At 41.0% G+C, this 24,995-nt stretch overlaps 1 protein-coding gene across 2 annotated transcripts in view; it reads left to right on the forward strand.

The window, feature by feature from the left end:
- Window positions 1–24,995, forward strand: part of NFKB1 (nuclear factor kappa B subunit 1) — a 61,227-nt gene that overhangs the window by 30,956 nt on the left and 5,276 nt on the right. For both annotated transcript variants that reach the window (XM_087736717.1, XM_087736718.1), the window contains exons 6-19: window positions 1,487–1,635; window positions 3,179–3,342; window positions 4,131–4,289; window positions 6,262–6,366; window positions 8,275–8,366; window positions 8,935–9,073; window positions 11,543–11,665; window positions 12,722–12,811; window positions 13,733–13,927; window positions 16,591–16,732; window positions 20,037–20,151; window positions 22,278–22,479; window positions 23,672–23,841; window positions 24,680–24,782. In XM_087736717.1, coding sequence (XP_087592843.1) covers window positions 1,487–1,635; window positions 3,179–3,342; window positions 4,131–4,289; window positions 6,262–6,366; window positions 8,275–8,366; window positions 8,935–9,073; window positions 11,543–11,665; window positions 12,722–12,811; window positions 13,733–13,927; window positions 16,591–16,732; window positions 20,037–20,151; window positions 22,278–22,479; window positions 23,672–23,841; window positions 24,680–24,782 — 1,948 coding nt within the window. The remainder of the gene's footprint in view (window positions 1–1,486; window positions 1,636–3,178; window positions 3,343–4,130; window positions 4,290–6,261; window positions 6,367–8,274; window positions 8,367–8,934; window positions 9,074–11,542; window positions 11,666–12,721; window positions 12,812–13,732; window positions 13,928–16,590; window positions 16,733–20,036; window positions 20,152–22,277; window positions 22,480–23,671; window positions 23,842–24,679; window positions 24,783–24,995) is intronic.

Raw genomic sequence — 24,995 nt, forward strand, 5'->3', positions numbered from 1 at the left:
TGCCACTTGTAAAATGCACATTAATACGGTATGATACAGTTAACTAGCAGGCAGTGAGTAGTGAGAGGACTTTTGCACACCTGTTCCTCCTGGAACAACTTTTTCATAGTTGGGATTTTTTTTTTTGCTTTTAGCAGTGAACAGGAAGACAGGGAAGGCACGCGTTGTACGTATGCAGAGTGTTGCAGCTGTGATGGAGTGGGTTCAAGAGAGGGGTTAACTGGAGGGAAGGAAACTAGCAGGACTTAGTAATGTGGTGAAATCGTGGCAATCCCTGGTTATCAGCATTTTATCAACAATATAACCTTAAGTATTCAGTTCATCACTGATTCATCACTTTAATGTTTATCGTGATCCTTTAATACCTTGGTTGATTAGATCTATAAGCTGCTGTAATACAAAGAACTTTGCCCAAGGCAAATTAGAAGAAAAATTAGAGGAGGAGGAAAAAAAACCCAACCTTGATAAAAGGGTTAATTAAGTGAATTGGAAGGGAAGGTAATGTTTGCTTTTTTAAAAGTGGGGTAATTTTATATTCAGCATAATTTGAAAGTGGTGCGTAACCGATAACTGACTTGAGGAGTATTACTTGTGAGGAAAGAAAATAAAGTTCTAAATAATATATGTAAAGCAAATAACTTACCAATACGGTATGTTATTAGTAATTTTAGGTTTGTTTTTGAGGCATTACTTGACATCACAATTTTAAAAGCTGTTAAAAAATGTATGGTGATTAGAAACTATAACAGGGAAAAAAAGCTTTGTAGTCCGCCAGAGCTGGCAATACGAAGGCACCCGGTTTATCATGGTTCCGGTCCTGCAAAATCTTTGGGGATTTAGCATATATCCTCATGTACACTTAAGGAAAATACTTACTGGACTGGGTAATGTGTGTTGATGTAGCTTATTGAACTAACAAAATACCTATGAATATAGAATTAATTCACTTTAAAATCTCTACCTGAAGAGTCATTGTAATGAGGCCAAAATGTTTTAAAACAATCATAATACTTAAAAATAATTTAAGTGTTTTCAAATTGGGCAAAATAATGCAGGTTTTTTTGTTAAATACTTACATTTTCTGTATGCTTCTTAACAAGTAACAATGTTTATTGTGAATTCAATGTACTAATTGAAATTTAAGGAGAGCAATGTGGAGTAACTGGCCAGAATGTAAAACTGAGATTCATGATTTGGGAAACAGAAGGTTACTTTCCTTTAGCTTTGTTTTATTTCTTAACTTTTTTGGCCACTACTGCTGCCATTTGTATGTCAAGTTTAATTACAAAAAAAGTGTTGGCTTTTCTTTGTGATGATCTGGTCCAGTTAGTTTGTCATTTGTATTTCACGGGAAAATGCATACACATTGCTCTTATGTAAGCTTGGTTGTACGTAGCTGACAGAAAATACTCCACTGGAGTCATTACTTGTTGCATTAAAACAAACCCAACCAAACAACCCCTTATTTTTTTATATTTACTTACAGATCTGCAATTATGTTGGACCTGCAAAAGTAATCGTCCAGTTAGTTACTAATGGGAAATACGTCCACTTGCATGCTCACAGCTTGGTGGGTAAATTTTGTGAAGACGGAGTATGCACAGTTAATGCAGGACCTAAAGATATGGTTGTAGGGTAAGTCTGTCAACTCATTTGTAAAGCTGGGCTAAGGGAGAGAGGATCAAGTATAAACACTGTAAGAAGCAATGCAAAAATATTACTAAGAGGCAGCTAAGTGGAGCAGTAGTCTTCACGCTCTGATCTGTGTTTTGTTTCTATCTTAAATAGAAAAATAAATGGGGTTTCTGTTTATCCTTGTAGAATTTGCCCTAAGCAAGCTAAATAGGTTTAAGCACATGATTTTCACTTAGAATTTGTAGAGTTTCAGTCTCTTGGTGTGCAGTCCAAATTTGTATTGTAAGCCCATTCTTTAAAATGTAAGTAGTTTCGATCAAAGAGAAGGGACTGTAAAATCACTGAAGAAAAGCTTTTGTTACCATTTTGATCAATATTTTACTTTTGCTGAAATCTGCTGATAGGAATATAGTGAAAAGCGTTAAGAAAATAGGATTAGGAAATTTGAAATTAATGCAAGACATGTATAAACATGAAAATACTAAATGAGTTAAACTTTTAAAGTTTAAAGCAGTGAGATTATAGTGAAATTGTAGTTGGTCTGTTCTTGTTTAATTTAAAGGAATAATTGTTTATATCAGTAAATGGAGCTGAGGCTCCTGTCTACGTTTTCAGGCTTAGATCAGGTTTCATGCTGGCTGTGAGTTTTAGTTCTGTGATCTCAAGAATGTCTTTGTTGGTGAAGAAGATGCAGTTTAAAAAGCTGAGAAGGTTGGGAGAGAGAGATTCTTTTAAACTGTAACTTTTGATGTCCAAGCCCAGTGCACTAACTTTACCAAGCACAACAATTTAAATAGCTTTATTTGAAATGCTCCTTTTCATCTTTAAAAGTTTGGCTCATTTCCTAACCTGTCTTGTTTTTCATCAGATGTTTAGAAGCAGCTTTCCTATCCTCAATTGACCCACATGAAAATTGAGTTATTGTCTTGTTTTCATACTTGCAGATCTAATTGATTTTTAAATTTGCCAGGAGATTTTTACAAAAGCAGATCTTGTATTACGGAAGTTTTCATTCAAATAGATACCTGAAGTGTCTTGCTGAATGTCCAGAGCCTTGCTTAAAACATTTCTTTTGGAAAATGTTGCGCTGTTTTTAGCTTCTTAGCTTGCTCTCCAAATCATTTTGAACGGATGGAGCTTGTTCCGAGCAGTTGCGCTGCGTAACAGCCTTATAGAATGACGTATTAATGTCATTGCCAAGACAGAGCAAACAAAATGTGACAACCAGATTTTCAAATGTTTTGTAAGTTGCTTCCACAGTATAAGTCTGAAACCTAATAGATTACTACTTGTGCCGTGGGAAAGTCCCATGCATTCTTATGATCGCCGCCATATAATGGTGCAAATTTTACCTGTTTTGTAAGCTTGGCTCAATTTTTCTTGCTGGAAAATTTGCCCTCAAGAATTAATAGTGCCTAAGTAAGCCTATAGGGTCCTTACGCTGACTTCAGTTGTGTAGCTGCCTCTGGTAAGTGAGAGACTGCCTGCTGCAGGTTTGGTGTGAACCATTACGGAAATATTTCTCTCGATCAAAATTTGGCAGGTTTGCAAATCTTGGAATACTTCATGTCACTAAGAAGAAGGTGTTTGAAACTCTGGAAACACGCATGATAGATGCTTGCAAAAAAGGCTACAATCCGGGACTCCTGGTGCATCCTGAACTTGGCTATCTGCAGGCAGAAGGATGTGGAGACAGACAGCTAACCGGTATGTAGAAATGATGGCCTGGTTTTAATAGGTCTTTTACTAAAAACAGGTTTAGCGTTTGAAAACACCGGTTCTTAGGCAGAAAAAGGCCTTGGGTGGGAAAACAGCCTGTGCCTATGTGCTGTAAGAGGTGGTGTGTTGTTGCAGTGTTTTAGGGAATCTGAAAGAAAGAGTCTTTGCTGTCAACAGGCAGGTGAGAATGGAGCAACTTCTGTCCATAGCTGCCTGTACCCACCTCTGCACCTACATTTCATTGCTTTTATCCTGTTTAATAAGTTGATAAATAGAGTCATTTTGCATTATTGCTGCAAGACGTTATATCCTTAAGTAACATGGGGACCTTCTTTTGAGAATACTTGTTTCGTTCAGCTGCATTTCTCCCATATCCCTGTAAAACCTGTGGTCTACACCCATATCCCTGTAAAACCTGTGGTCTACGTTGCTTTCAGGCACTCTACAGAGGCATTCAAATGTCCTTAGTGGTGGCCTCTGTCCTTTCCGCAACCTTTATAAGTTGAGAGCAGAAAATAGTCATTTTCTGTATGTCTCTTAGTTATATACCTTATCTTAAATAACATCTGATGCACAAACTGCAAGATGAATGCAGTATATTGTGAATAGCTGCTCCTCTCTGCTTAAAAAGAGAGAAGCCGATGGATGCTAAATGAAAAGGAAAACATTTCCTCGTTATTGGCGCCTTTTGATAGCAATGTTTGGAAGGTGCTCTCTGTTTTGTTATGGGTCCCCTACCCCTTGTGTTAATTCACCTGTCTACTTCTTGGTTCCAGAACGAGAACGAGAAATTATTCGTCAGGCAGCAGTACAGCAGACTAAAGAAATGGATCTCAGTGTGGTGCGTCTTATGTTTACAGCCTTTCTCCCTGACAGTAATGGTAGTTTCACACGGAAGCTTGATCCTGTTATATCAGATGCAATATATGACAGCAGTAAGTATATTTGGCTTTCATTACTTTTTTAATAAGGGGCAAGCTTTTGTACATACAAAAATGATATGTAGATATTGCTATACGCAGACTCATCCAGCCCTGCTGCTTGCCTGTTATTTGATCAATAACAAGTAGCCCATGGATACTTGGCCCCGTATCTGTCCAAGTACACGTGGTGGTATTCTGGTTTTTAATAGATGGTGATATAAGTCATAAAGGAAGATTTTATTTTGCTGTTAGCATGTTTAATCCTGCCACTTCTATTATGAGGATTTTGTAAATTCATGTTATATTCATAAGAAGTGCTTGAATTTTGCAGAGTTTTCAGTTACTTTCCATGACAAAGCCTTGTCACCCAAGATGCGAGGAAAAAATTACTTTGCTTCAATCCTGTTGAGAATTTGACACCTTTCAGTTTTGCTGGCCATCTGCTTGTCCTTGTTTTGTGAGACTAACACAGCCAGAGTTCTCAATCCTTTCCCTTTAGACCTTGTCGGTATTTTTTATACTTCTGTTGCATCCCTCTATTTGTCTTTTTTCTAAGTGAATCCTTTCACTTAGTGTTTTCTCTCATGCTTTTTGATTATACTTACTCATCTTACCTGAACCCTTTCTGCTGCCTGAGTTTTCCTCCCCATAGCTGTGGGTTACCATCTTCCTGATAGTCGTTCTGTAATGACTCAGACCATTCTTCTTCTTTGTGCAAGTCGTGTCTGTATCCTCACTTTTTAAGGACAAAGTCTAGATAAAAAGGTATTAAATGCAACTGTTCTAATATAGTCTGGTGCTTGCTATTAATTGGGGAACGTAGTGATGTAGCACAGCCATTCTGCATATATTCATTGAAAAAACATGATGTCTGCTGTTCTTACGGCACACGTGGCCTGCATTTACTGGATGACAAAACACAATCTTTTCATCTGGAGGCTGAGGTGATTTACCAAGCAGTGTCTTTGAAGAATCTTGATTTTCATTAGAAACAATTACAGATTCCATTTGTTTTCATTACTCTCACACCTGCCTAATGATAGAGAGTATTTGTAAAGCAAAGAGGAGGAGGACAAAGCATCAACAGAGGTAGAGCATGTATCAAGCCATACATACAAAAACAATTGAAGTTATCCTATCCTTCTGAATCTGACCATCAGAATTTTGACGCCAACTAAGGAGACGAGTAGAGGGGAAATTCGGTATGCATGTTTCTGCTGTTGTAAGTTGCTACTTAGATGGCAGTTACTAGTTCCTGAGCTCCCAAGGTGAATTCTTGGTTGTTAGTTCCAACAGATTTTTCTCAGGTTTTGGTTTTTTCTAATACTCTTCATTGGCACCATTCAGGCCTCTTCCCCAGAAAAGACACAGCTTGTGGTAGCATAACTGTCTATCACAGTGGCTTTTACTTACCAGATGATAGTTCTGTCCTGAGGACCAATAGGTATCCATTGATGCCTCTACTAAGATCCGTGGAGGTGGGCTTTTTGATGACAGTCCAGGATGTTGTCCAAGGACTGACAACGCGTTCCAGTAAGCCACTGTGTAAAGCAAAGCATTGCATATTGCATTCAAATAGTGAGATACAGGGAACAGCTCTCAAGAGTGTCATGCTGTCAAGAAAGCAGGGAAGAAAAAATTATGTTCTCTCGTAACGCACTCTTGTCATAAAGTTAGTCCTAGTGCAGAGTGCTGGATGGAGTTCACTGCTGTGCTACTTTACTAGTGCAGTAATTGTGCTGGAATGGCCAGGGCCTTATTTTATAGTTCACAGTTCAGTCAAAGCTTAGAGGATACAAGATTATGCCTTTCAGATGGAAAAACTGTTGATTTCATGTTTAAAAAAACGTAGACAAATTTAGGTAGGTTCTATTGGAGGCTTGCCTTTCTACTGCATTTCTGTGTGTTGTGCTTGGGTTTTTTTTTTTTTAAATCTAAAACTTTCATGAAGGTAAGCATTTTTTTTAATCTTTCCTTTCAATAGAAGCTCCCAATGCCTCCAACTTAAAAATCGTAAGAATGGACAGAACAGCAGGGTGCGTAACAGGAGGGGAAGAGATTTACCTTCTCTGTGACAAGGTTCAGAAAGGTAAGAGTCCCCGAGCATTGTAAGGCACACCAGGGCGTTCATCTGAAGTACTCATGAAGGCTGCTGTGCTGCCTTCATATTCTGCCGCTCTGATAGCGCAGCAGGATTGGTAGGCACTCAGCCTTGTGGGAAGTCAGGCCAGCAGTCCAGAAAATGAATAAATCACAATAGTCTGTTGCAAAGCAAATTTGGCTTGTGTTACCTCCACAGAGAACACGTGATCATCTTTTTTGTTCTTAAATTTCTGCCCTTGCCCATGTTCTGGGTTTTTTGTGGGTGGTGGGTCCTGGGTGATGTTTGACTCCATGATCTAACACCTGCTCTGAATTATTCTGAAGTGTCTGATTTATTATTAAGTTCCTGATTATAAAGGGTAAGTATGAGCATTCTCTGTTAACCACCGATGGGAACTGAATGTGTTCAGCCCTGCTGCTAGTAACTTCATTTTTATGTATATGCTGATAGTAGAGATTACTTGGTGTAAACAGCTACTTCTCACATACTCATTTTGGTAGTCTCTGTTCATGGCCATGAATGTGTCAGGATTGGGCAGTGTGGATTTGGATGCTTTGTTTTTGGATAGGAGGATAATGGTTAATGTGGTTGGTTGTAGTATTTGGGCTGAATTCAAAAGAAAAAAATGGGAGTGAGGGAAATCCTTAGCATTTTTCAGCTATAGGTAATACCCGAGACTCCCTGGTGTAGATTGCATGGTGGAGTGGGTGCCCCATTCTCACCTGTTTGAAATCAGTCCCTGCACATGGCATTAAAACCACACTGACGTTTTCTGTTAATACAGGCTGTCCTCTCTCTCTTGCAAATATTTCCACCTCTCTCTCTTGCAAATATTCTTCTACCACTTAGGAAAGAGAGGGGGCTTTGGGGGCTTTGAAAAAACTGTTTTCCTTCAGTAGTGTATATACCCTCTGCTATCAGAAGGACTGAGATGAAACACAACTCTTGTGCACAAAATAAATAAATAAAAGTCTGACTCAGTGGAAGCCCTGAGGTGGGGTTTCCCCTCAGCCGGATCGGGGTTTCCCCTGACCTCATTGCTCTCAGAAGCCTCCTGCCTGAAGGAACTTGAGCATGCAGGACAGCAGCACTGGAAGTGGTGGTTCACGGTCTTGAGACTAGCAGGTGGTGGATCAGAGGAAGCAGTCTGTCTGCTCCACAAGCCTGTCCTGCATCAGTCACCCTAGGAAAGAATAGGCTTTTTCTAGTTTTTTCTCGCCAGGAGTGCTGGCGAAGGAATATGCTAATGTGATACTTCCCAGCTTCTCCTAAAGATATAAATAAATAAATACAAAGAGAATGAAAGTAAAATTGTTTAGAGGAGCAGAAGCCAAATCTTCTGTTTCTGGCCCGTGCTGTGTTTTGGGGGTGAAGGATCGCTGCTGACATGCTGCTCGCTCACACCCTTGCCGTCTCTCTGAGCTGCAGCTCCAAAGTGGCACTCTGCCAGCAGCAAGCGGAACTTGAACTGTGGCACTTCAGGTTTTGCTACAGTTTTTTGAACTGAAACTGTTGGAGGGAGAGAGGGTGGTTTCTACGTTTCACACTTCAAGTTCTCCCCTCCCTACATGTTTGTTCCAAATAAAGCTCCTCTGGAATGTTTTATAGCCCTAGAATAGGAAGAGGTAGTGAACCTAGTTCTCCTTTTACTGCTCAGTAAATAGAGAGCAACTCCAGTGAAGTCATTAGAATTAGACTGATCTAAAATTGATGTAAAAAATGGGTTATTTATGAAGTTTTCATAAAACGGACAAAGATAATTCATGTATTATTCATGTAATATTATCGTCCAGCCAAAACACAACCGTGTTGATTTTTTATCTGAAATAAACTTAGCCAAAGGTTCAACAAATGCACAAACATCCCAAAGAGTGTTTCTTTCACTCTTCGCAGATGACATACAGATACGTTTCTATGAAGAGGATGAGAATGGAGGTATGTGGGAAGGCTTTGGAGACTTTTCTCCTACAGATGTACATAGACAGGTAAGTAACAGAGCATTTGTCATTTGTTAATGATTTTCTCATCTCTGTAAACTAGGATTCTATTATAATTAGTAAATTAGGTGAAAGCATCTGTATCCCATACTAACCTCTTCTTTTGCTGGTTACTTCCTAAACTGTTATTTAAAGACAGACATTAGGTAGCCAGGCAGGTTAGGAATACAGTGCAAGGAAACTGGGAGATAGACCCGTTGCTTTAACATGTGCCAGTGTAGATTGGGATAGGATATATAAAAAGCTCTCAAAACTCCTGTGAACACACTAGAAAGCCACAGAATAGATGCTAAATGATGGGGGGACAAACAGTGCAGTTCGCACACTAACATACGTGTCGTGGTGATACTTTGCATGTCTTTCTCAAAAGGCTTTAGGACTCAAACTCAAAAGTGCAACTGAAAACTAAAATGGCAGTTTATTGTTGTAGCAGCCTTTTGCTAAGAACTTTTGCCTCCCAAGCCGTGAACCAACTCCTACAAAATAACACAAACGTAAAAGCAAAGTTGTCAAAACCCGTGCTCCATGATAGATGTGCTTATCGTTTCCTTCACAGTTTGCTATTGTGTTCAAAACACCCAAGTATCGAGATGTCAATATCACAAAGCCAGCATCTGTATTTGTACAACTGCGTCGGAAATCTGATCTAGAAACAAGCGAACCAAAGCCTTTTCTCTACTATCCAGAAATCAAAGGTAATTAATTAAACCTGTTTTATATATTGGAAACAGAAACCGCAAGGTCCCTGGGAATGTTTTTAGTAAGATAAGACTTGCTGGATGAGGCGGTAGTAGTTGTTATTTTTAGAAACTAGGATATTTGCCTCCTTGTTTTGTACACGGCTAATATGAAAAGTGGTAGCTCTGTAATGGGTTTGTAGGTTTTTTTGTTGGACTGGTAGGCAGTAAATCTGTGAGTATTTGCCTACTGAGGCTTACTCCGTGCAAGTTTCCTATAGGCACGCGTGCCTGTCTGTACAGTAGATGGCACTCTCTTCCTCTGAGTTTCTGCAAAATAATATCTGAGGACATTTTACTGTCAATACTTTCAGATGAAACCTTAAACCAAAGACTGGTTGGTATCTGGTGGAAAAAGTATGTGTTTTGCAGTTCTCTCCTTTTACCATCATGCCTCACAATTTCACTGATGTTTTTGAATTTTCCAGTTGCCTGTACTAGTAAAGTAAGCCCAAGACACGTTTTGTGGGAGCAGGGAAAGTGCTGTTTCAGTCTCTTGAGTTAAAATGTTAGTTGCTTAGTAGAAGTAGAATAGTTGGCATCAGACCTGCTTCCTAAGTTGTTAGTGAAAAGAAGTTTAACTAGCAGATCTGTGCCCTTTAAAGTCTACGTTTGACATGTTTGACGTGAATGGCAGCGGCAATCATGGTTTTAAATATCAATAATGTTAATGATATGGAAATGCCTTGAGGCCCAAGTCAGAATTGGTGTTTCATTGTACTAAGACAGTAATCTTTCTGCTTAACAGTTTGCCTGCCTGCAGGTTACACGATTAAGTCCTAATCTTGCATGTTTTCAGTGCCTAGCTTAGATCCGTGTTGAAATCAATGCCCTGTCAAACTCTAAAATATGTGTGCATCAGTGGTAATGGCCTAAGGACAGCTGAGGAGGGAGGGGTGGTGGTTGATGTCCAAGGGAATCTACTTTACACCTATTATAATAAAATAGCAGAAAGCACGCATCCATGAAAAATTCTGGAGTTGCTAGAGGGTTTTGTATCAGTAATGATTTCGGGAATCTCTTAGGCACAAGTTGTATGGAAAGTGACGTGTACAACTACAGAGCAAAGTTGCGAGATTTGAAGCAAACCTCTTTTATGTGTCTCTTAATGGAGTAAAATTAATTTGACATTGTTATGTGCAATTTTGGATCCCCTACACAACCTAATAATGAAATTACCATTTAGGGACTGTTTTATTCCCTTGTTGCAAGTGTTCACACGAACTTAGACATGTGTATGTGGATTTTTTTGTTTGTTTCTCTGACTAGATTGCTCTCTAGAGTTTTCTCTCCTCATCAGTGTGAGTATGCCTGGTGCATGCACGCATACATACTTACAGATCATGTATGCCTGGAAATAACGCACTTTTCAGTGTACTGTTTCATGTATTCAGCTATCTCATTTGATGCACTGACTGATGTGCCTGTGCATGAAATTTCCTTTTGTCATATGGCTGTTGAAAACTACCAGATCGTTTAATGAAGGAAGGATATTTTGTTCTTTCCTCAACAGTTCTACTGGATTTTAACTCCTGTAATGTTTGTATCCCTATTTTTGTAGCTCTTGTCATGACATTTTCACTTTCCCCAGTCACTGGGATACTTCATTGAAATCTTTGCGTTTTGCTTTCCAGGGGGGCAAAGTATTGTTTTGTACTTACACTGTAAAATATTTAGGCTTTTTTCTGCTGCTGCTCAGCATGGTTTGACAGTATTATGTCCTGCCTGAAAGTAAGCTATCTTTATTCCGGTGGCTTTTCTGGTATTTTAAGTAAATCATTTCAAGCGAACATTGTTTTCACCATTTTTTTGCCATCCTTACCCTTAAACAAAAGTTCAGAGGGCACTGCAGGTACTCTGCAGTGTTGGAAATCAAAGTGCCTTGTGATTTGCTGACCTGTTGATAAGGGTCCATTTCTGAAGTAGATTTGCTTAGTAAAAGAGCCTGTGCTTATATTCCCCAAAGGCAAATTTTCTTGAAGAAGTTTGGGGTTCAGTGCGCTTGTGCTGGTTTATGACTTGGCATAGACATAGAAGAATTTTGGGACCGCTGACTTCCAGGGCTTTAAGCACATGAGACACTTCTGAAGGAAACTCTGAGTCCCCTAAGACGTCTCTGCACGTTTCCCTCCTGGTCTGATCACAAGGCACCTGACATACCTGAAGAGACCACGTGGGCCCGAGTGATGCTGTTGGTCTGGTTCGGGACTTGGCACTAGCTTGTTTCTCACAGGAATTCTCACTGCTCCATTACATACGAGGTTGTTCTCTTATTTGGAGCCAGAAGAGAGTTGACTCTTCTACAGCACTCTGCATTTTCCTTTATAGACTAGTAAAATTTAGTAATGCTTTCTGTGTGCACATCCTGTTCTGGGCACGGCTACCAGTAGGAGTGACGCCTTATCCCGTCTATTCCTTCTAACCCAGATAAAGAAGAAGTGCAAAGGAAACGACAGAAGCTCATGCCAAACTTCTCTGATGGCTACGGTGGAGGCAGTGGCGCTGGAGGCGGTGGCATGTATGGAGGGGGAGGTGGCGGTGCTGGCTCTGGTAAGGCAGCAGTTTTGGGTGAAGAGGGGAAGGGGTTCTACTTTGAGAGCAGGACAGATATTTTTTCTGATTTTCAAAATGTGATGAGGATTTTGTCTCCTTCTAGGTAGATAAGACCTCATTCTCCTGTCTTTGTATCAACGTTACTCATTTCAGTCAAGCATCTCCTTGTTTTCTAAATATTTCTTCAGATCCTTTGCCTTCCTACTTGGATATAAGGCTTGTGGTGACTTTTTTTTCCTCTTCCTTGAAGCTTTAAGTCACAGACAACACCTTTCTAGTTGAGGGAGTCTGAGTCAGGAATCCATCATACCTTAGCTTTGTTGCTTCCTAAGGCCTCAAAGCACTGAAATTCATGAGACAGCTAAGTACCATCTTGGATGCTTAAAATTAAACAAGTTCTTAATTATTTCTGAGACCAGGAGTGGAATTTGGCAAATTAACCCTGTGAGTGCAAAGAACTGTTGAAAAAATTGAGATACTATTTAGTAAATTTTCTACTGTGCTCTGTCCTTCGAAGCCAGAACATATCTGAGATGCAGGATCTTAAGAGCGTTGCTTTGATTCTTGCAGCAGAGCATTAAAAACCTGTAGATCAGCAAATGTCATCTGAACCACAATACCTTTGCAACTTTTTTTTAAAGCAGGGGACGGAGCAGCAGTTTTCAAATTATATGCATTGCTAGCAGCACATCTGTAACATAACACCAGAATACAAACCTGTTGTAATCGCAAAGATTCGAAAGCATATAAGCAGCTTGTGAAGTCTCAGTTGCGTTTTAGGTGAAGCATACTAGTGATAATACATTTGTGTGGCCTTATGGATGTTGGGATAGAGAGTGTCTCTAGCCAACCATCTAGAATTTCTTTGGATTTTTGAAGGGGTGGGGAAGAGTTCACTTTCAGTCTGGACAATTTATCTTAATCAGATGGAATAAAGCAGAAGGTATGTAGAAAACAAAATTTCAGTTCTGTAGGTTCAGTGTTCTTCCAGATGGTGTTTTCATTGCTTTAGGGTGTAATTCTATTAATTCTTCATCTTTTTCCTTTCTTTAGGGTTTAGTTATCCTTCATATGGATACTCTGCTTTTGGAGGGATGCATTTCCACCCTGGCACAACAAAGTCCAATGCTGGAATGAAACATGGTAAGAGTAAGAATGTTGTTCTTGCAACAGTTGAATTGAGTTTGACCATCTTCATTTTCTTCTACGGTATGAGCTGAAGTGTCATGCAGGTCTAGCTAAGCGTGCTGGGGAGGGCTATTTTTTTTTCCCTAGAATCAGTCTCTTTTCTAGAACCTCCAGCAGCAGAGGGGTTTGTGTAGGTGATACTGATAATACTGCCCTGCTTCTCTTTAATTCTCTCCAAGTCTACCTGTGTGCATGTTGCTTTTTCCTGCTCGCTCCTGAGAAGCAGTCACTAAAACCCCTCTAGGTGCTTCTATATTCAGCGTACGTTTCGAGCAACAGCCCTTTCGCTTCCTTGAACATGCTGGTTACAGGTGACCCAAGGACTAGACCAGAGAAAAGGTATCTTCCTTTGTTGCCGCAGTCTGGTACTACGCAGTAGCCCAGAGAAATAACATGAAAGTCAATGGAAAAGATGAAGTTAATAATAAGGGCCTTGGCTTCCTAAAATAGGGCAGTCATTTCAGATCTACATGTTGAATACTCTGTTGTTACTTCCAAAGTCTCAGGGATGAATTTGCTGTCAGAAAAACAAAAGTAGATCTCAGTAATTCTGCTAGATTTCCTGGGAATACTTCAGACTTGCATTCTTGTACCATAAAGAGAGAGGTATATCTGTTGTTATATATAAAAGTTTATCTTTAAAGCAGAGGCTGTCAAAAACATAACATCACCTTAGAGCAAGTTACATCGCTATGTCTGTCCGTGTGCGTTGGCACCTGGAGTATTACGATTCATGAGTGTTTAATGATAACACCTATGTCAAAGTGAATTTTTGTATTGAGTTCTTTAGGGTTTGCTTATGGCTAGTTGAGCTTTATCACTTGCATAAAAAAAACAACAATATTGGACACTAATGATCCTAATTTTTGTTTGAAGGACTATCAAATAGCACAGTTGAACACGATGGGAAGAGCTCTGATGAGCAAAGTGACAAATGGGACCTGAAACACGACGTGAAAGTGGAAACTGTGGAGAGGAGTGAGTGCAGAACCTCTGGTGATAATGAGAAGGAGGAGGAGGATGCTTCTTCCTGTAAAACTGAAGTAAATGAAGCGGATTGCAGGTGGCAGGGTAAGTGAACAAGTAAATGTATTTAGAGTAGATCAAACTGCAGTATGGGCAAAGCTGGTGTTAAAGGACTGGAAACTCCATAAACGGCTGCTTGCTGTTTTCAAAATATGGTAATGCCTCCTGGAGGAAACAGGAGGGATTCCATCCCCCCAAATCTAAGGTCCCTCCCCATACATAGTTCTGTAGATAGTCTTCCACCTTTGTACTGCCACTGGGCAGCAGAACTTCTGCGTGTCACTCAAGGAGAAGAGATAGCTTAGCCTGCTGGGCACATTTAACACTGCTTTATAATAAACCTGTATGAGGAGCACTGAAAGCAGTGAGGGTACATGGAATACAACTCAGCGGTTGACTTGGCTTTTGATATTTGATAGGCTTTAATGGATGGTGATTGTTGCAGTAGTTCTTCCCTGCAATTCTACTGTTAAATTGCGTGCAAAGTAGCGTTAAAGGTTTGAATTTAAAATGTAAATGTATCTGTTCCCATGTGACAAATACACAGTAAAATAACACTGTCGGGTAGCAAAGTCTTATACATCAAACCAGTGAACAAAAGGGGAGGAAGGCAAGAGTAGTCAGCAGAAATGGTTTAGGAGTCGAGTTGTAAAGTACATGAAGACTACAGATGACCCTTTCCCAGACAGTAAGACTTCCTTTTCCTGGATTGTTTTTTAAAATAGTTGATGGTCACTTTCTTAAAGGTTTTAAGTAATCATGCTTCTCATAAAATTAAAAAAAAACAACAGTTGGAGTAGAGAGATGTGGTAGTGGTAGGAATGAGCAGGAGGGAGTTTTTTGTTCTTGGCTTTTACCAAGTGCAGTGTGATCTAGACCACTTTGGTCAGGGAGAGGGCATGTTATCTTGTGCATATCAGCCCTGTGTGATGCTTGCTATTAACAGCACTAGGAACTGTGGCCGGGGAAACCAAAGTCGCGTAGTAGATGGGTTGTAGTTGTAAAAACCTCCAAGGTGTAGCTTCTAGCGATCTGAGAAACAGATGGTGCTCCTGAGAAAAGCTGAAGAACTTGCCGTTTGCAGTTCTGGTTGTGATAAATCCCGTGACTGATTCAGAGAGCAAAATCTTTTGCCGATATGTGAAGAAATAATAACGTCCATTTAGCAGTCGCCAGCGAGCAGCCTGAGTTGTTGACCTGGCTTCCGAGTAACGAACGCTGTAGGCAGGAAGTTGACTGTTTCTTTTCTTTATCTATATTATAATGGCATGAAAAGAGCCAATTTCAAGCTCCAGATTGTATGAAGACTAGATGCAGAAGGACAGGCTCCATGAAATGGCTACTGCAGGGTAGAGCATTTAGATATTAGACTAAAAGATGCTATCTTGTAGTATTTTGAAGGATATCTCTTCTGTGTGCTTGATATGGGAAACCAAGGAAGTTCAGCATCCAGTTCTTTGGAAATGTCTACAATGAGAAAAGACTGAAATGCTTAACACCCTTTCCCCTGGGTATATATCCTGAACGTAACACCCACTTAATGCTATTCTTTAGCGTTAAGAGGTAAATAGCAAATACAAATGTATCAGCCTGGGCATATAGTATAGGAACCACAGTGATGTATTGGCTAGAACAGTAAGCTTTGTGGAGAGCTGAGTGAGTCTTTGGCTTACAGAGATGATGTATTCATGTTCATCAGGGATATGCTTCTAAATCAGTCTAAATGCCTGGTTTTGTGTAGCTGGAAATCCTGGGCACTCTCTCCCTATGTGTGCTTTAAATGACAGAGTCTGTTTTACTTGTTTGCTGCTAGTGATTTCTAACCTTACAAGGTTTTATAGAAACATGAAATGTTCAAAATACAGGCTTGTTTCAGATGATACTGCTTCCCAGAATGACAACTGTGGTTTGAAAATTCATCTGTTTCATTTTCGCTGGTTTCTTGCTGATACAGAACCACAAGGGTATTGACAGAGCAGCTAGAGTGACTTTTTTCCACAAATGAGTTTCTTTCCTCCCCTTTCTCCCTGTTGCCTCCCCACCATGACAAATTCTGCTTTTTGAAATCTCAGTGGTTGTACCTTTTAGAAATCTAAAATCAGGGTACTACAAATACTAAGCATTGTAAACACTGGAATGTTTTAAACAGATGAACAGACTCTGTGCTGCTGCTGTAAAGCAGGAGAGGCTGCATGGTTCGAGTCGGAGAGGGGGCAGAAAGCCCTGCATTTATTCCATAGCTTTTCTGTGAGTTTCTGTGCAATAATTGACAGGTCACTTACGCTTCTTGTGCCTCAGTTTCCTCAAGTCTAAACTACTCAGAACTGCAAGGGAGGTTCTTTTGAAGTGTTTTACGGACAAGAGTCCTTAGATGTTGCTTGTATCTGAGTTGCTGCTCCTTTTGTCTCATTACACGCAAGAGCGCATCAATGCAATTAATTTGGTGCCACTCAAACTAAAGGTAGCTTCCAGAGTTGGACTGTTCTCAGGATTCCTGCTGCCTGAATGCTCAGCATGCACCTAGTTGTGCTTCCAAGGGACTTATTCCCTCTCTCCTTACCTCTCGGGAGTAATTAGCAACCTGTCTTAGTGAATCAGTAAAAAATGCTTGGTGGTCTGCACTCTGTATTTCTTTGGCAGCCTGTCAAAAGAAGGTGGTGTTGCAAGGAAGACAACCAAACTGATGAAGACAGAACTTTGTCTTGCAGGTGATCTGTTCCTGGAGAAGGCCATGCAGCTCGCCAAGCGTCACTGCAACGCGCTGTTTGATTATGCTGTAACCGGAGATGTGAAGATGCTGTTGGCTGTTCAGCGCCAGCTCACTGTTGTCCAGGATGATAACGGAGACAAGTAAGTTGGCCCGTACTTACTGGGTTGAAAGTCCTGTTTTTGGTGGCAGAATGGTGTGGTCAATTTTTTCTGTCCCCTGCGGGTGCTGATCATCGATTGCACTGCTCTAATCAAATAAATACCCATCTCCTTTGTGCTGTTGGGGAGAGATGCAGTTGCGATTTAGACATTTTTGTTGCATTTGCAGAAAAGTCACACCACAAAGTTCATTGATCCAGAACCTGTCAGAAAGTAATGTGGTCAGTGAGGGTATGTTGAGCATGTTGTGAGTTTGTTTGCCTTTTTTTACTTAAAATCTTGACTGAGCACGAAGGGCTATGCTTGCATCATGATACACAGTTGATGGGGGTACTCAGCTTTGTGCTGAAGGAGAGTGCCCTGCTTTTTATTCCATGCAAGTCCTTAAGTTTTCATAGGAAGCTTTAAGTTACAGATGCAGCGGGAGGTGTAGAAATAATAGCTACAGGGTCCACGCTGCTTTTCTCCCACTGACACCAAGTTCTTCCCAGAGGGTGGTATTTTGCTCTTGCTCACATCTGTACTGTGCTGTTGTCTACCAAGAGATTGCAGGGATGTTTGTGGCAGACTTGGCCGCTAATGTTTGCTTATCAGTCCTTCAATAATGTGAGCTGGAGTAGAAATCCATTTTGTTCCTCCACAGCTATGCAGATTCTGTGGGACTCAGCGAGTGAAATACAGTGAGTGGTTACTTAAAAGCAAGTTCAGCGGAAGTGGCTCTGAACATATGCAAAGATAATCTCTTAAATAAGCAAGTGACATTATCACATCCTCAGCTTTTAGCTGGCAGGCTTTGGGCAGGCCCTGTGCAATCACTGATGTTTCCTTAAATTGCAGTATTTTGTATAGTAGAAGCCGTGTAAGCCTTAAGGTGGCCAGCTAGATGGAAAATTACAAGTGATTGAGACATGCTGTCCCACTGTTCGATTACTCAGTGAGAGGCTACTACTTTCTCTCCACTTTCAGTGAAAATAGGTCTCAGATTACTGATAAAGGACTGCAGAATCAGAGATAGCTACTTTACTTGCTTTGCTTTCCGATGGGCAATCTCATGTCTGCTTTGAGGAAAGCAGAAATATGAACAAGGCAGGAGCTAGTAAGAAAATCTGCTAGTATGTCGGACAATACAGCTTCTGTGTGTAAAAAAAAAAAAAAAAAAAAGCAGGGGTAGAGGAGTATTGAGCAAGTAGGAACCACATTTAAATATCAATAAGGCGCCCCTCAGATTTGAACTTGCAAGGCATTTCAACAAAGTCAAAATACTTTTCAGAATGATGGTAAATAGTTGTTTCCTTCCTGGATCAAGAAGTACCTGCAAGTATGTGAGGCTCAAGCTCACGTTGCCTTTCTCCTGCGATGGATTTTAGACTGTGAGCACATAATACATGTAAATTGCTCTGTAGCTTTTTAACAAAACAAAGTTTTGGTGACTGTCTTCCAGCTCTCTCCCAGGAGCTGTTTTTATTTAAAAAAAAAAAAGAAAAAAAAGAAAAAAAAGTCAAAATTCATAAATCAATTTCCCTAATTTTCACTTCAATCATTAAATTTATATGGCAAAAACTATAAAATTTTTGCTAAAGCCTTTAAAGAAATGTTGCTGTCAACAATTTTGCTCACCGTCCTTTCATTAAAGCAGTTTGTAGCGAATGAAAATACCTTTAATGGGACCTGTGTTGTGTTTTACAGCTTTGAGACAAAACACGTTAATCTGTGATTAGTGTATATTTATGGTGGGCACTCAGTAACAGTTACTGCATTTATACCAGTACCACCGCTCTCCGAAAGCCTGACAGTATTACGGCATTCTGCCTTCACAGCGGTGCTGAAATGCGTTGTTTGCTGTAGGACTGTTTAAGAAGTGGAATTGACTGCCCTTTCATGGTCTAGTCAGCGTATCTTTACAGCACCACATGTAATGACAGGGTAAAATTAAAATGCTTGCTACAGGAAAGAGAACTAAAGGCAGTAGAAGAGGAAATTTGTTTCTGAAGTGAGATTTGGAAATAAAATGTCAGTATGAGAGAGCATAATAAGAAGCATCTACCAGAGAGCAGAGGAACAGCTCTTTTGTGGTAGTGGTGGGACTGCTTGAACTACACAGGAGCGCTGAAGGAGGGAAAGTGCCATGGTACTGCCTGTAGTAGCGTCCAGAACCAATAAAACAGGCCCTTCGAGGATGAGTTTGGTTTAGAGATCATGGTTTTTTCCCTTTTTAAAATATCTTCTGGTTTTGAGTGCTCTCAGTCTCAATTTCAAGATGACTCTATGCCCCGAATGGCAAGGAACTTCTTTTTATTTTTCTGATGAAAGTGTAGATCTGAGTATATTCAGGTATTTCTGGAGCAGCATAACAAACACACCGCATGCCCAGTGTTGATACTGTGTGTGTCAGCAGCGATACGCTAAAAAGATGAGTCTAGAAGTTGGCCGGCATCTGTTCAGGGAGAGCTTGGCAAGGTACGTTGCAGAACAAAGGGCGTGACTTTGAAATGAAGTCTCAAGGGAAGAAGACAAATGGAGCTTTATTGGAGAGGGGTGACGGGATTGACAACCGCCTTTTTTCCTGGTGTCATTTTGCAAGTACAGCTGCTCGCGCTGGTGGTGAAGCACCTGGCTCTGGAGAAGAGCACGGGAAAGGCCGTTCCATTAACCCGGTAGAAGTGGTGAAGTGTCTTGCTGTGCAGAGTCACTCATGTCCCCAAACAGGTTTTTCCTTTGGCATGACGTCTCTGGCCACTGCTGCAAATCCTGTGGCTGTTAGTCACCGGGCTGAGTCCTCAGTCATTTTTCTGTTTGAAAACGAAGAAAAGAAAAACCCGCAGACCTGGGGAAACCCCCAAGGGAAAATCTGCTTTGGTGGCAGAGAGGCCTGTGGAAATTCTGAAGGAAGGTTTTGACCGTAAGAGGTGTTCATGTGCTGCATAATTCAAAACATGAAAAAACCAAAACAATTAAGAATCTGGGGATTTCAAACAAATTGTGAAACAGTTCTTTTGCGCTACAAAGTTTGTATTTATTAGACTATTAGTTAAGTTATGCTCAGGACCAGCAAAAGCCATGCCGAGTCTGGTTTTCATGATTGAAGGGTTAAACACAGTTACCTTGTGACTAATTTTTTTAATATTGGTATTCATTTTAACTGCTGTTGAGTGCTGAAATCATGACCTCTAATAGTCAAGTGTTTATATCAGTTAGAATTCAACCAGATCTACAGCAAAACCTTAAAATTTTTGTAATAAATGTGAAAATAATGTGAACTTGTTAATCTGTTCTTTGTTTGTTCCAGTGTCCTACATTTAGCAATTATCCACCTGCATACTGAGCTGGTGAAAAACTTCTTGGAAGTGATGCCTGATTTGAATTATAATGACATCATTAACATGAGAAACGACCTTTATCAGGTACGCTGTTGCGGTGCTCTAAGTGTTGTTGATCTTTCAGCCAGCAAAAAAGAAATGGCACAATTTAACTGTCTGTCTTATTTTTCTTCTGTTCTGTTTCTGCTCTGATCTGAGCCCAGATCAGACTGTAATGCAAAGAAGTTTAGAAACACAATGACGTATTGTAAGGTGGTGGAGGAGCAAGAGAATGTTTTCACTGTTTTAGTTCATAACTCCTTGATGCTAACAGAAACGTCTCCGTGGGTTGATCATAGATCAGGCCAAAAATACAAAATTCTTCAGTTTATGTCTTCATGATTTGGCTTCTCTGTTATGAAGCCAGTGGTATGGATTACAGTGCGCCAACTCTGGGCTCTTTTGCCCTTTCTAACCTAGGATAGCTCGGGATTGTGAGTCAGTTGCTGCGTCATCAGTTATCTGTAGGCACGTGGAAGCCGTAACAAACTGTGCCCTTCCTATAGCCCAGATGGTATTTACGCCTGTCACATGAGCACCAAAATTTCTCTTTCATTTCTAGATTCGCATTATAGCACAACAAAACCAAATCCACCATCCCCGTGCCTTTTACCTAGTAGGAAAAGAACTCTTAACTGCCAGGCTCAATTCTGTCTCCTCAGCTCCATCTGTGACAGAGCCTGAGGTTTTTGTATTGTAACTCAGACAGGCTTTAAAAAGAGCTGTGGAAACCTGCCTGGAAAAGAATCTCTTTTCAACTATGCCGGCCATTCGGTTGTCCCAGAGGTAACCAGCTGCACGTTACACGGCACCACTCTGACATTTGTATCGTTTCTTTTGCTGTGAAGAGTAAAGGCAGGATTTTATTCTACACAGGTAGTCCCGGAGGGTTTATTTTGACTTTTTTGTTCTCTTTCGCATTTCATTTTTATGCTCATATAAGGCAAGTTGGAAATGTGGAGGCTGATGAAAGCAAGCAGAAGATTGTGAACTGAATTCTGTGCCCGCTGTTTAACAGAGACAGGAAGCAAAGCTGTGCTGCATACAAGAAATAAATCTCTGCTCCCAGGACCTCTACAGCTGTTCCTGCCTCCTGCTTAAACCTTAAGCCAGTGAGGGGGGAACGTAGGCTTGGGCTAGAATTTTCCTTCTGTACAGGCATTCTGAAAGCTGAATCCTACATGTACCCCATAGATTCAGTAATTAATTGCAAATATGTTGACAAATGTATCGACAAACACAAGCTTATTATACAGAGCTGGAATTAGTCTTTTTTTAATAGTCCTCTGTTAATATAAGGATAATGATATGGAGATGGAATCTTGTGCAATTTTTAGGTTATTTTAGTGTCGGAAATAGGATTTCCCAAACCTTACTGGAATGCCTTACTGTTTAAATACATGCATTTCCGAGTATGTCCTACACGATGCTGTTCACTGGGCAAGGCTGTCAAGCGTGCAGTATACTACTGACCTTTGGAAATACTGGAGACCTCTCAGCCTGAGAGCCTCGCGGTGCTGCCGGTGTCTTTGCACAAAAATGGAGAAGGTGCAAATAGGATCAGCTAGCTGGACACACGCCGCGTAAATGCACGTTGTTCTGCTCTTTGACAAATGCACGGAATAGCAAGATTTTCTTCTTTTCTGTGCAGAGTCGTTTTGGGGGATAAGGGAATCCTAAGCCCGTGGCTGCAAACCAAACCCCCTCTTCAGGAGCAAAATTAGAGCGTAGTTCAGTGCCAGAGGCAGATTTGAGCAGGCCTGGGAAAGTGCGGGTGCTCCCTCTGCGGCATGAGCTTGGCTATGGGGCAGCTGGAGGCAGGGTTACAGTGTCTGGGGGCACAGGGATTATCTCATTTCCCAAATCCCTTGCGCCACAACGCTCAAATAGCCCGGTCAGTGCCCTGGCTTACACGAGTAGGCAGCGTCTTTGTTCCTCCTAAAGTCCGACTGCTGACGCTGGCAAGGCAGCTTTTATTTCCAGTAGGTAGAAACCCTGTTTGTAGTACGCAGTAGAAAAAAACGTACACGTATTGCAAGCTTTTCATTTCTGTTAGCTTTGAAGCAGAGTAACATTTTCTCACACCAGGAGCTTTTATGGGTTTAAGAGATTTCTGTAGAAGTGATGTAGCTGTTGCTTATCTCCTCATGGCTTGCTTCTGTCACTTCTAGACCCCCTTGCACCTGGCAGTCATCACAAAGCAGGCAGAGGTGGTAGAAGACTTGCTGAAGGCTGGAGCAGATGTCAGCCTTCTGGATCGCCATGGTAATTCGGTCTTACATTTAGCTGCTACTGAAGGAGACGACAAGATTTTGAGTCTACTCCTCAAGCATGAGAAGATCTCTCCAATGGTCGACCTTTGCAATGGGGAAGGTAGGGAAAGATAATGGCTGTATTTTACATTTACCTGCTGGACAAGCACACCCCAGTTCCTGCCAACACAGTGCCTTTACACAGGTAGATGCAGGCCTTGGAAATAGCATCTTTCCCCATTTTGCACATGCTGTCCTTGGCTTTTATGTGCCTGCAGTCACGGATGAGAGAACACTGAAGTGTAGGTTTTCTGGTTATATAGAACATAAAGATGGGTAATGGCCACATGACACAATATGGATTTGAAATTTTATTACTGTCTATTCTTTTTAATATCACAAAACTTCAATCGGTATGTTCCTCCCGAGATACCTTATGCAACCACTGTTTTTAAAAAAAAATCCCCTCAGAAGAAAATATTTCCTCCTCTCTAGCGAATGAAATCCCCTCAAAAATAATTTCTGTGCCAGTGACAAGTTTCATATCTGGTACTTTGTGACTATACAGAATTAGAGCCTATAAAATAACCACACCACCACAATTCTCCAATTTTTCAGTGGCACAGGTCATTTGAATGTAGTACTCCTGCTCTTGTAGATTGTAAAATGCCTGACCTAAAAATGTCCTTATGAGAATCAAAAAACTGCATGAAGTTCCTCAGAGAGAGGGGTTTTTTTTGGTTGGTTGGTTTGGGGTTGTTGTTTGTTTGTTTTTTAAATAAAAGGCTTTATTATTCTCCTTTTGAGCTGGTGCAGGTAGTCTTGAGGTGATAGGGCAGTGTGACCTTACAGGAGGATGATACTAAAACCAAAATTATTTCCCAGAACGTTTCTAGCAGAGATGTTCGGTGGCAGATGGGGCCGGTGCAGGGTACCTATTTGTTTAGTACCAAGACGCAGATTTTCTTGTTAAGGCTGCTCTCCTTTGAGGCAGAGAGATGCTCTAGGTGAGCTCTTTAGTTCCTGCTGCCTTTTCTGCCTTGTAATTTGCTGATTTTTACATTTTTTTTTCATGCATGGCTTTGACTTGCCATCAGTAACACAACTAGTTCCAATTTATGCAGAAAGAACGTTTTTATTAACATTATCTTTTAGTGTATAAGCAGGCAAAATAAGTCACTTGTGCTCAGGTAACTACAGTAGCTCTCATTTTACAGTTCTCACAGATGCAGCCACTTCAAAACTCATTACTCTGGCATTTCCGTATTTTTCAAATATTAACACACGTGACGGATGGCTTTTGTTTTGTGTAGGTCTCGGTGCAATTCACATGGTGGTGATGGCAAATAGCATGTCCTGCCTCAAACAGCTGATTGCTGCTGGAGTTAACGTCAACACTCAGGAACAAAAATCTGGACGAACTGCATTGCATTTAGCTGTTGAACATGAGAACATCCCTTTGGCAGCCTGCCTTTTGCTTGAGGTAAGGGCAGAATTTTCTTTCTCCCATGTCTTTTCACTTACATATTAAAAAAACTCCTGAAAATCCGTAAGTGCTTCAAGGGTTTTTCCCTGTTTATTGACTTGATTACTTAATGGCAAAATTATTGCTGATGTTATTCATTATTACTTGTTCAGCACTGCTGGTGAACCTTTTGCCCAAGTTGAGGAATTTACAGTTTGTGACCCTGACCTGACCGCATATGCCGTGTTTAATTTGCACTGAGTAATCCCGGCAGCCAATGAAACTACTCAGGAACAAGTTAATCGCTTCATCTTTGTCAAGTGGAATGTGTATACAGATGTGCAGAGAGAGATAGCTGGGTGTATCTATAAATATTTGTCTCACCTCTTTAACGCCTTGATCCTCGGGTGCTTACTTCTATGCACCCACAGCTGGCTGCGGCAGCCCACCTCGGCGTCTGCGTCCGCACGCGCCACCAGCCTGCCCGCTCTCCTGAAGAGCAGCAGGAGGGCAGGCGTCTGTGCACACCAGTTCAGACTCCAAGCGCCGCGGGTAATCAGATGGCAGAACTACTACAGGGGAGGCAAAGTGGCTTTTATCTACCTGACCTGTTTAGGTTTATACGCTGTGCCTCCTGCTCTAACGCTGGAGTGCGCGACCACCATCTGCTCCTGCAGGCGGACAGCTGGAGTAACTTTCTAGTTCCTTCTTTTCAGACAATGGTTAGAGTTTTTATGCAAACAAACAGGCGTGGAATGGCGCTGATTTGCACAGCAGCGATGTTTATGCAGACATGACTCTCCGCAGCAGTATTGTAGAGATGAGCAGCACTTTTTGTCGTTCAATAAAAACTTAGGGTGATGCGGATGTGGACAGCACTACGTATGACGGGACAACTCCTCTTCACATAGCAGCTGGAAGGGGCTCTACAAAACTGGCGGCAGTTCTCAAAGCATCAGGTATGAAAACAGATGTTATTTGCTGGAGAGTTTGCTTTCACAGCAGCAATTCAGGTTAGAAGGCCGCAAGCAGAAAAGAACGTGCCAGTGAAGTTGTTTAATGAGCAGAAGAAATCAGATGTTAAAAGCACGAAGGTTTGTTTTTCCTTAGGAAAGGCCTACTTCCAGGTGCCGTGCTACTCTTTAGCACCATCTAATGGCTAAAAAAGGCAA

Source organism: Nipponia nippon, unplaced genomic scaffold, assembly GCF_047370975.1.
Source record: "Nipponia nippon isolate SJK-2023a ecotype South Korea unplaced genomic scaffold, ASM4737097v1 scaffold_6, whole genome shotgun sequence".
NCBI lineage: Eukaryota > Metazoa > Chordata > Aves > Pelecaniformes > Threskiornithidae > Nipponia > Nipponia nippon.